The sequence below is a fragment of the Elephantulus edwardii genome, unplaced genomic scaffold (assembly GCF_000299155.1).
Source record: "Elephantulus edwardii isolate Elephantulus edwardi_28Jun2011 unplaced genomic scaffold, EleEdw1.0 scaffold00002, whole genome shotgun sequence".
Taxonomy (NCBI): Eukaryota; Metazoa; Chordata; class Mammalia; order Macroscelidea; family Macroscelididae; genus Elephantulus; species Elephantulus edwardii.
Window position 1 is genome coordinate 20,927,462 of NW_006399752.1, and position 12,692 is coordinate 20,940,153.

At 39.8% G+C, this 12,692-nt stretch overlaps 1 protein-coding gene across 1 annotated transcript in view; it reads left to right on the forward strand.

Annotated features, from left to right (window-relative positions):
- Positions 1-359, forward strand: part of LOC102875296 (elongation factor 2-like) — a 1,064-nt gene extending 705 nt beyond the window's left edge. Inside the window, exon 2 of the mRNA XM_006879153.1 lies at positions 244-359. Coding sequence (XP_006879215.1) covers positions 244-359 — 116 coding nt within the window. The remainder of the gene's footprint in view (positions 1-243) is intronic.
- The last annotated feature ends 12,333 nt before the right edge of the window (positions 360-12,692 follow it).

Sequence of the window (12,692 nt, forward strand, 5' to 3'; positions counted from 1 at the left end):
GCACAAGACAGAGCAGAGTTTAGAGCTGTTGTACATAGGGCTGCTATGAGTCGCAAGCGAATCAATGGCACATAACCACAATAACAACAACAACAACAATTAATTTTATGACATATTTCCTTATTTAGATCTTCCTAAACTTATGTTGAGACAACTCCTTAGAAATTATTTTGGGACTTTTGTGTGGAACTGCCTGTTGATAAATGCACTGTGCTCCCTACGGATGGCATGCGTCCTCTGCAGTGTCTGGGAGCCCCGGTTTGTCCTACAAAGTGTGCTTACCATACGTGAGCAGACTTCCCCCTTTGCAAGCCAAGCATCCTACACAGTTACTCCACCCCAGCCCTGTTTCTTCCTAGACCTGTTCTACAATTTCTTTCCTTCTTGACTCATTTACCACTAACTCAGTCTAAAAGTGTCACAAGCACTACTTGTGTCATCATCTCCTTGTCCATTGCACTTTTGGTTAATGGAGTCTCCATTAGAGACCTATACTTGGACCAAAAAGCAGTCCTCAGAACAGAGCAAGGAAATACTGTGTAGTTGAAAATCAGGAAAGAAGCGTGTCAGGGATGCATCCTGTCCCCATACCTTTTCAGTCTGTATGCAGAACAGATCTTTCAGGAGGCAGGGCTTTATGAGGAGGAGTGTGGCACCAACATTGGAGCAAGACTCATTAACAACCTACAATATGCAGATAACACAACCTTGCTTACTGAAACTGAAGAAGACATGAAGCACATGCTGCAAAAGGTCAAGGACTGTAGTCTTCAAAATAGATTGAAGCCCAACATCAGAAAGACAAAAATTTGCATCACTGGGCCAATTGGCAGCACCATAATAGAGAAGAGATTGAGGTGGTTAGCAATTACAACTTGCTCGGCTCCACAATCAACACTCTTAATGCCAGCAGTCAGGAAATCAAAATAATTACATTGAGAAAAATCTCCTGTCACGGACCTCTCCAGAGTGCTGAAGAACAACAACGTCAGTCTGGATACAAAGGTGCGCCTATTCCAGGCCATGGTCTTCTCAATTATTTCTTCACAATTACTTCAGAGAGTTGGACAATGCCTAAGGATAACAGAAGAGGCATAGATGCCTTCGAGTTGTGGTGCTGAAAATACCATGGACTGCCAAAAACAAAAAAAAAACCACCACAAAAAAAAAAAAAAAACACAAATCAATCTGTCTTGGAGAGTGTGAAAAAAAGTATTTCCTTAGAGGCTAGGATTTTGAAGCTCCACCTCACTTAATTTGGGCATGTGGTCAGAAGAGATCGATCCTTGGAGAAAAACATCATGCTTGGAAGGTGGACAGACAGCTCAGGAGAGGAAGACCCCAGATGAGATGGAGTGATACAGTAACTGGGGCGATGGGGGTTGGTGTGTCCAAATTTGTGAGACTGGCTCAGGGCAGGGAAGGGTGCAGGGCTGCTCTACATAGGGTTGCTATACTTTACAGGCAACTCAACGGCACATGACAACAATAACATACCATGACAGATATGGAAGCTGGAGTAGTATCCACTTCCTAAACAACATGCCTCTGGAAACTCTATGAACTTTGATAAATGTCTGTAGTTGTAGAGGGGCTTCAGGCCTTTTTGTTCATAGGGTCGCTGTGAGTTGTGCTCGACTCGAAGATGATCAACAACAACAACCGTTAGTCCCCAGATGACAGATACAGTGACCAAGGCAGCCTGGAGCTAGAGACAGAGAAAGTGACATATTTCTACTCACTCACCTGCATTTTTGGTCAACATAAACAGCTTTCTTAGGATTAGAGCCAGATGTTGTCTAGCCATTCATATGGGAGTGTGACTTTTTTTTTAATAGCTTCAGGACAATGAATAGCTTCAACATTTCTTACTGCTTCCATGCCCACATTTATCTCCATTCACATTGCCTCGTATAAGTTGATAAGCTAAGGAAGAGAGCATTTTGTGTTAAGGTCATTGGGCTTTTTTATCTAGGCCAGTCAGGTTTGTTATATTTTGTATTGTTATTGACTGCAGAGGGTTCTTTTAAAATGCATTGTGATATGTTCTCCTGTGAATCTGGGCAGCAATCCATTATAAGTAGAAATTCTATGTTAATAACCCAAAGCTTTAAACAGTAATTGACTCTGCCTGCTAAAGGCTGTCACCTGGACCGCAGATGTGCTTGGCTGTCTGACATCAGAGCTAACCCACTGAACAGAGGTGGGAATCCTGAAGCCAAGGAGTCTGGCCCCTGAACTGGACCTGAGTGCATGCCCAAAGCTAAATGCAAGGCTTTTGAATTTTAAAATGAGACAAGAAATCTGTTCTTTCTCCTTCCTGTCTGTTTGGAACCAATTCATAACTGACCCTCCAGCAGATTTTCAGAGGTTATAAATCACATGGATGAAGATTGTCCACCTTTCCCCATAAGAACAGCTAATGATTTCAGACTGCCTGCACAACTCTTTACCTACTAGGCCACCAGACTCCAAGGAAATGAAAAGGCTATGGCTTCTTTCTCTCTCTCAGTCAATAATTGCTCAAGAGAATGTGCATTTGTTCATCTCTTTCTTTCCAATATATATCATTGTCTTGAATGTATGCTTTTGTGGTTTTTAGTTAACATTTTGAACAAAGCATGTAATACTATTCGTGTAGGTTTTTAATGCAAAAGTTAATATATGTATTTAAAATCAGCCCATTGTCTTTTGTTAGAAAGAAAATTTAATTGAACATAACCATGTTTGTTCTTTCATGTGATATTTTCAGCTGCTCTTACTATGTAAAAATTTTTACATCTTTAAATTTTCCCTTTGCAAAAGTTTCCTGATCCCTGCTTTACAAAACTTAACTTGCTGCTTTAGATAGTAGAAAACTCTTCTGTTTTCTAAACTGCTTGAAGTAACAGAAAACTTGGACTTTTCATCAAAATTCTTGTATTTTTAAAAATTACATGTAAGTTTGTTACCTAAAATAAGCTAATCTTAGAAGTGGAAACAAACTGTGACTAGTATTTCTCCTGGGGTGAGGGGGACTAGAAGTATGCTTATAGAATTCATGTTCATGCATGTATCTATAATTTGTAAAAGGGTCCTTTGGTGACCTAGTGGTAAGAAAGTTCACTGCAATCGCAAAGGCACCAGTTCAAATCCACCAGCTGCTCCTCAGGAGAAGGATAGACAATTTCCTCCCATATGATTTACTGTCTCTGAAAACATACTGAATGGTCAGCTATGGGTAGGTTTTGACTCAATGGCACACAACAATAACAATATTGCTTTATAGTATCTCATTGTATAATTACGTCAGTGTAAAACAGTGTGGCAGGCATGGGAGGTGGTGTCTGATCTCTACTAACTTCATAAGGGGGAAAGAAAAACTCTTCATCAAAAGCATCAGCAGCACAAAGTTATGAGATCAGACACATCCTATGAGGTCAGACATGTCCTCACACTTCCTACCTCCTCCTTAAAATTCTGACACCAACTGTTCCTCCCTTAGAACTCATTTGGATTTGATAATTTGTTGCAATGACCATACAGAAATCACAGACAATACTTATGGGGCTTCTTGGGAAAGTAATAGATTACAATTCATGTAAAGGAACACTCAGGATACAGCTTTTCAGTCAAACCAACCCCCTCTCAGTGGTACCCAAAGGCAGGACCTTTGCTGGCCTTAGTCTCTGTCTTGTTTAAACAAGTATTATAAAGCTCATTTGGCTCTACCAATTATGTGCCACCCCAAGGGAGGAAGACTTGAACTTCTTGCTGCAAAAGATTAAACACTGTAACCTTCAATATGGATTGCATCTCAATGTCAAGAAAACAAAACATATTTGCCACTGGACTGATAGGCAACATCATGATTGACAGAGCAAGATTGAAACTGTAAACAACTTCTCCTTACTTGCATCCATAATCAGTACACTTGGAACCAGGAGACAAGAGATCAGGAGACACATTGCACTGGAAAAGTCTGTAGTCATGGACCTCTCCAACTTATTGAAAAATAATGATGTCAGTTTGAGGAATAAGGTACAACTGTTTCAGGCCATTTCAGTCTTTTCAGTTATTTGCTATGCATCTGAGAGCTGGACAATGACTAAGGATGACAGAAGAATTGATGCCTTTGAGCTGTGGTGCTGGAGAAGGGTACTGAACATCCATTGGACTGCCAAAAGAACAAACAAATAAGTCTTGAAGAAGGTGCAGCCAGAGTGTTCCTTGAAGGCAAAGATGATGAAGCTTCATCTCACATACTTTAAGCATGTTGCCAGGAGAGGTTATTCCTTGGAGAGGGACATCATGCTTGGGAAGATGGAGGTGTAGTGAAAGAGAGGAAGACCCTTGAGCAACTGGGTTGGCATGGTGACTGCAGCAATGGGCATGAGTGTTTCAGTTTGTGAGGATGGCACAGGATAGGACAGTGTTCAGACTGAGTATTCACAGGGCTTCCATGAAGCGAACTAATTTTGATTACACCTAACAACAGCAACCACCACCATTCTTTCAGTAAGCAAGGTGGGTGGGCTCTGGCTTCCTGGGTCCGCTGACCTAGCTTCTCCAGGTACCCAAATGCATTTTCTCAGCTAGAAAGCATCCAGCTTCTTCATTCCATGAATCATAAGCCTACAGTCTGTCTCACTCAGGTCTCTGGCTCTCCATCACCTTTTCTGGCCCATTGCATTTCACTTCCTGTTGTCTTTCACCTTCTCTTAGCACTATAGTGTTTCATTCCTCATTCTTACAGAGCTCTCCATATTCAGAATATGCTGCACTTACCTGTTCTTCCTTCCTGATAGCTGTGAGAGTTCTATTTTCTTCTTCTGGGACAGCTCAACATATGGCTGGCAGCATGATAAAACAGACCAAATCTCCGAGTTAGCATTCCACATAGATAACCTTGTTTGTATAGCACCACACAGAGATGCCATTGATATTGTTTACATTTTTAGCAAGCTATCCAACCCTCTTTATGGACCACAAACACATTTGCATAGTCCTTTCTAGTCACAAGGTGAAAGTCACAAGGACAACGGCTTAGAAGAGCGCATCAAATAAGTCACTACAGCGCAGCTCAGTCTGTTTACCCACATTATTGTTGTTGTTGCTGAGTTCCATTGAGTTGGAACCAACCCATAGCTGACCCTCTGGTGGGTTTTCAGAGGCAGCTAATCACATGGGAGGAGATTGCCCATCAGCTGGTGGCCTCGAACCATGTGCCTTTGGGATTACAGCACAGCTTTTTTCCCACCAGGCCACAAGTGCTCCCTTTCATATTATCTCATAAATTTTAAATTATATTATTAAGCACATTCTTTTCTGTGCAGTTTGGTACATATAAATGCATAAAAGTGACTATATCTAGAAACCTCTTTAAAGGTAGAACCATAAGTTACAAATGTACTAAAATATACTAAATAAATATCACACTGTTTTCCTAGCAGTTGTCCTAATTCCTATTCTCCATAGCCTTATATGAGAATGTCTGTTATTATGCATCCTTATTAACAACTGCGATTTCTAAACTTCATACTTTTTAAAGTGAGATTATACAAAATTGGCACAGAAGTGAAACAGAACTGTGGTGGCTGCATAGAAGAAGGACAAAAGAAATTAAATTTTCGGTAATTGATGCTGAAATAATTGGATATCCTTATGGAGAAAAAATGCAATCAGGTCCCAATCTTACAACACAAACAAAAATCAATTTCAGATGGATTAAAGACTTACATAGAAAAGGCAACATTATAAACTTTTGAAAAATGAATATAAAACTATCTTTGTAGTTTGAGAAAAGCAAGAAAAACATTAGCAAATGTTACTGTTTTAAAATAATATCAGACTTTTGCTTTCAGTCATGAGGAAGTCACCAGATTTATCCTACCACAAAAATTGGGCAAATTATATAAAACTAGACTTTTCAGATTGTGAGCAAAGTAGTGATCTGGCAGCAAAGTAAAACTCTAACCTCTCTGGTTCAGGAGACAGGTTTCAGAGTCTGCAGGGGTCAAGGGGACTAGTGTTCATAAGACAGAGGACTAGAGAAGAAAGAACAGCTTGGAGCAGGCTTCAGAGATCAGCTGAGGGAAACCGCACATTTTCAACTGAAAGATACAAGAAAAGTACAATGGTTTTAATAGTCACAGGATTGTCAATCTCAATCATACCATTTTTGTTGTCAAGTTAAACTGACTCATAGCAACCCTATGAACAACAGATCTGAACATGGTCCTATCTTGTGACATCCAAAACAATGGTCTCAAGCATATTGGGGCTGGTGAGGATGGCACAAGAGAAAGGATCACACCGTTAAACATCTATTATGTGGCCCCAAATTCTCAAGTACTTGCTCTAGAATTTTTTTCTATGATTTGTGAAAACTGTTATATGTCATTGAGTCAGTTACGACTCGTAGTTAGTTACTCTACAAACAACAGATCTGGACATTTCCTGTGCTGAGCCAATTTCACCACTTCCAATACACTTGGCCTATTGTCAATCCATTCGTTGTCACTACGCCAATTCATTTTGCTGAGCGTCTACCTCTCTTGCTCTGACCCTCTACCTTTCCCTGCCTTCTCCAAGGCCTGGCCTCTCCTGACAATATTTCCAAAGTATGTGAGATGGAGCTTCACTAGCCTTGCCTCCAAGGAACACCCCAGTTTCACCTTCTCCAGGACAGATCTGTTTGTTCTCTTGGTACTCCATGGACTACGCAATATTCTTCTCCAGCATCACAACTCAAATGCATCGCTGATTCTTCTGTCATCCTTACTTACAGTATATAGCTCTAAGATGCATAGCAAGCAACTGAAAAGGCCATGGCTTGGGCTAAGGTCACCTTAGTCTTTATACTGGCATTGTTCTTTAGCACTCTGGAGAGGTCTCTGAAAGCAGTTTTTTATTTCCTGACTGCCATTGCCAACGGTGTTGATTATGGATCCAAGTAAGATGAAATTGTTAAAAACTTCAATCATTTTTGCATCTATCATGACACTCCCTATTGGCCAGGTAGTAAGGCTTTTTGTTGAGCCTTAGACTAAGAGTAAAGGGTGGAGACTGCTTCAGGCTGTAACTCAAAATCCTGTAGGGCCCTAAGGCCTGCAGACCTCAGGCCTGTTTTTAATTGTTTTTGGTGAAATTTTCTTCTAGGTTGTATAGCCCTGGTCTGTCCACTTGCTGTACAGAGATAACCTCTGTGTGTGTTGTTGCTGTGAAGCTGAACACTGTGACACTGATGTGTCAAATGTGATAATGGTTACCTGTGGTGGACAGTGTTTGGTGGAGCTCCCCGATTAAAATAACCTTGAAAGAAGGAGTGGCATCCACTTCTGAAATAGCTTGGTTCCAGAAACCCTATGAACCTGGAGAAAGGATGAAAGTTATACAAGCATTCAGGTCTTTCGTTCATGGGGTTGCTATGAGTTGCCTACAACTCGACAGCACTTAACAATAACAATAACAATAACAGCAATGTTGAGATTCAGTCTATATTGAAGGCTGTATTCCTTGATCTTCAAGTCCTCCTCACTGTTAGAGAGCAAGATTGTGTCATCTGCATGATGCAAGTTATTGATGAGTCTTCTGCTGATTTCTGCTTTCTAAAATTCAGCTTCTCGAATAATCTGTTCAGCATATGGATTGGAAGCATATGGAGAAAGGAAACATCCCTGATACATTTATTTCTTAACTTTGAACCATTGGGAAAATATTTTTTTCTTAACACACATTTTCTTATGCAGTAAAGATAGACTCTTATCCTTACCCCTACCCGAAACTAAAAATAGTAATGTACTGAAATGTTAGAGGTAATTTATCTGGAAATATTTACAGATTGGTTTCCATAATAATGAGTAGTCAGCTGTTCTAAATTTAAATGATGATTTTGAACACTGGATAAAATAACATCCAAATAATATTTACTTGTATTAACACTTAGCAATTATGAAGCAAGAATATAAAAATTAATATATTTAACCTACAATTAAATTTAGGAGATTTATCAGATGTTTTTGTACTATCTCCACTAATTAATTTTATGAGAAAAAAAAAAGAGATTGTGGTCTTAATGTAAGAGTGTTATTGTTGTTATGTGCTGTTGAGTCACCTGTAACTCCTAGCTACCCTATGTACAACAGCCCTAAACCCTACTCTATCCTGTGAAAATCTCACTGTCTCTGACACACCTACCCCAATTACCCCAGTCACTGAATCAATCCACCTCATAGAGGGTCTTCCTCTCCTGCGCTGTCCCTTCACCCTCCCAACATGACGTCCTTCTCCAGGGACTGGTCCCTCTGTGCAATATGTTCAAAGTATGTCAAACGAAGCTTTAGAATCTTTGCTCCAAGGAGCAGCCTGGTTTAATTCTTCTTTGGATGAACCTGTTCATTTTCTTAGCAGTCCATGGTATATTCAATAATCTTTTCCTACACCACAGCTCAAAGGCATCAATTCTTCCTAGTCATTGGCCAGCTCTCTTAGACACAGCATGTGATTGCAAAGACCATGGCCTGTGTCAGGCACACCTTAGTCTCCAGAGTGACACAATTGCTCTCCAGTACTTTGGCATGGTCCGTAACAACAGAATTTCCCATTGCAATGCATCTTTTAATTCCCTGGCTCCTGGTGCCAAGGGTGTTGACTGTGGAGCCAAGCAAACTAAAGCTGTGAACAATCTCAATCTCTTCACCATCCATCCTAATGTTGCCAATTGGCCCAGTAGTGAGAATCTTTGTTTTCTTGACATTGAACCTCAGTCCATATTGAAGGCTGTAGTCCTTGACTTTCTGCAGGAAGCTCTTCAGGTCCTCCTCAGTTTCAGCAAGTAGGGTTGTGTCATCTGCATAACACAGATTATTGATGACTCTTCCTCTAATCCTGATGCCACACTTCTCATAGAGCCCAGCCTCCCAGATAATTTGTTCCGCATACAGATTGGATGGAGACGGGATACAGCCCTGGCACACACCCTTCCCCGTTTTGAACCATGCAATATGTTATTAAAAACAAAACCCCTTTGTTTAAAAGCAAAAATTGAAAAAAAAACCCTTTATTATTAAAACCCTCCTATTATTCATTTATCTGTTCCTTGATCTGCTTTTTGTCTACAAACATTATTCACAAATACATATTGGACAGACTTTTGACAGGTTGAGGTGTATTTTGTTAGCATTATAAAAGGCTAGCTCTGGTGGTCTACTGGGTAAGGAGTTGCACTGTCAATCCAAAGACAAGTGGTTCAATTCCACCAGCTACTCCCCAGAAGAAAGATGGGTAATCTTATCTAGTGTGAGTTACAGTCTCTGAAAACCCACCAGAGGGTCAACCTGACAGCAACAAATGAGTGAGAGATATAGGTACAATTCTAGTAAAGAAGCCCAAAAAAGGAATTTCTTACAAACAGATCATAAAAAATTATATCAATAATAGAAGTTGAGATTCATTAATAATTTTATGAAACCTATTTAGTAATCAGACAAAGAATTTAAAAGGGTAAACTGAATTTGGGAGAGTGTAATCTTTATACTTTAAGTTTAATCTTTATACTTTATTTAAATAGAATGACATATTGAAATAGATTTTGCCACTAGAGGGAGCACACACTTTAAAAATACACAGAGCCACCATATTGCCTCAACCACTGTTGTCGTTTTTAAAATAAGCAAAGATCTAGCCTTAAATTTGTGAAGGATTCTTACACTCTCAGCACTCCAGAGTGCTGGGTAGTGTGAACATAATTAAAACAGACTGTAAATGTTGAAAAAGGTAATCTCTGATTAAACAAAATTAAGGTTATGAATTTAATTTACTCCCATAGTCTCCACAAATATAACATATTTTTAAAAGGGTTGTTGTTAGGTGTCATCGAGTCAACTACAACTCATGTGAACCTTATGAACAATATATCAAAACATTGCCCTATCCTGCCCCATTGTCATAATCCCTGCAATGCTCAAACTCATTGTTGTAGCTGTTGTCAATCCATTTTATTGAAGGTCTTCCACATTTTTACTAATCCTTCACATTTTCAAGCATGATATATTTTTTTTCAAGGACTATACTTTGCTGAGGGAGCACTGGTGGCCTAGTGGCAAGAAGCTGCGCTACAATCCCAAAGGCACATGGTTCAAATCCACTAGCTGCTCCAAGAGAGAATGGGTGATCTGAAAACCCTCTGGAGGGTCAACTATGGATGGGTACTGACTTGACAGTACACAAGAGTCAACAACAACATACTCTCTTGAAAAGGTATGGAGACAGAATGCATCCCTGACACACTCCCTGCCTGATTTTGAACAATGCAATGTTTCCCTGCTCTGTTCTGAGGATTGCTTCCTAGTCCAAGTATGTTGTGATAATGTGCGATCAAGTTGCCTGCAACTCATAATGATGATATGTACAACAACTCTTAACCTTGCTTCATTCTAAGCCAATCTTACTGTCTCAGACACACTTACCCGTTTTACTCCAATCACTGAATCAATCCAACTCCTCGAGGGTTTTCCTCATTTGGGTTGTTCCTCCATCCTCCCAAGCATGATATCCCTTTCCAAGGACTGGTTACTCCTTGGACCATGCCCAAAGTATGTCAGATGGAGTTTCATAATCTTTGACTCCAAGGAGCAGCCTGGTCTCACCCTCTCTAGGATGAACCTGTTTGTTCTCCTAGTAGTTCATGGTATATTCAATATTCTTCAGCACCACAGCTCAAAGGCATCAATTCTCCTTCTATCATCCCTAGTCATTGTCTAGCTTTCTGATGCATAGGAAGTAATTGTGATGCCTATGGCCTGAATCAGGTGCACTTTAGTCTCCAGACTGATATTAATGCTCTTCAGTACTCTGAAGGTGTTCCTGACAGCTGACTTACACAATGCAATTTGTCTCTTGATTTCCTGGCTGCTGGAACCTAGAGTGTTGACTGTGGAGCCAAGCAAACTAAAGCTGTTAACTGTTTCAATCTCTTCACCATCTATCATAATGCTGCCAACAGGCCCAGTAGTGAGAATCTTTGTTTTCTTGATATTGAGCTTCAATCCATATTGAAGGCTGCAGTACTTGACCTTCTGCAGCAAGTACTTCAGGTCCTCCTAAGATTCAGCCAGCAAGGTTGTGTCATAATACAGGTTGTTCATGATTCTTCTTCCAATTTTGATGCCCCATTTCTCCTCATAGAGCCTAGGCATGCAGATGATCTTTTCTGAATATAGATTGAAAAGGTATAGAGATAGGACATACCCATGGTGTACACCTGATTTTAAACCATATAGTGTTTTCTTGCTCTGTTTTGACAACTACCTCCTGGTTCAAATAAAGGTTTTGCATAAGCATGATCAAATGTCCTGGGATCCCGTTCTTCTCAGAGTAAGCCACAGTTTGTTATGATTCACACAGTCAAATGTCTTTGCATAGCCAATGAAACACAGATAGATACTCCTCTAGTACTCTCTACTTTCAGCCAAGATCCATCTAACATTACCTGTAATATCCCCAGTACCATAGACTCTTCTAAACCCAACCTACACTTCTGGCAGTTCTCTGTTGATATTCTGTTTCAGTCATTTTTGGATAATTTTCAGCAGAATCTTGCTTGCATGTAATATTAATGATATTGTTCTATAATCTTTACACTCTGTTGGGTCATCTTTCTTTAGAATGGGAACAAATACAGATCTCTTCCAAGTTTTTGTTCTCCAGATTTGTTGGAACAACTTGGTAAGCACATTCAGGGCAGCATCTTTAGAAATATGTCAATTGGTGTGCTGTCAATTCCTGGGGCCTTGTTTTTTGCCAATTCCTTTAGAGCAACTTCTTCTTTCATTACTGCATGCTCTTGCTCATTCATTGTTTCATGAAATTCTTCTGTGTCAGCCAATACTTTTTGGTACAGTGCCTCTGCATACACTTTCCATCTTCTTTTAATGCTTCCTGGTGCAAGTATAGGTTTCAAGTAAACACAATCAGGTATTCTTGGATTCCCATTCTCCTCGAGGTTAACCACAATTTGTTGTGAACCATACCTTTTCATAGTCAATGGAACATGGATAGATATCCCTCTGGTACTCTTTGCTATCTGTCAAGATCCACCTGACATTGGAGATAATTTCTCTAATGCAATGGTCTCTTCTAAACCTAGCTTGTATTTCTAGTAGTTCTCTGTTATTGTGCTGTTAGAGTTCTTTCTAGATAATCATCAACAGGATTTTGCTTGCGTGTGATATGAGTGATATTGTACAATAATTTTCACACTCTTCCAGGTCACCTTTTTTTTGGAATTGGAATAAATATGGATCTCTTCCAGTCAGTTGGCCAGGTAGTTGTCCTCCAGATTTCTAGACACAACTTGGTGAGCCCGTCCAGCCCAGTATCTGTTGGTTGAAATATGTCAATTGGCATTCCATCAATTCCTGGGCTTTATTTTTTGCCAAGTTCTTCAGAGCAGGCTGGACTTCTTCCTTCATCACCATTTCCTCTTGATCATATGTTGTTTCTTGAAATTCTTTTGTGTCAGCTAATTCTTTTTGGTACAATGACTCTGTATACTCCTTTCATCTTAATACTTCCTGGATAATTCAATATTCTACCTATAGCATCCTTAAGTATTTCAACTTGAGGCTTGAATTCGTTCTTTAGTTCCTCAGCTTAAGAAATACTAAGTATGGCCCTTTTGATTTTTGGAAACCAGTGTTTTGCACATTTCA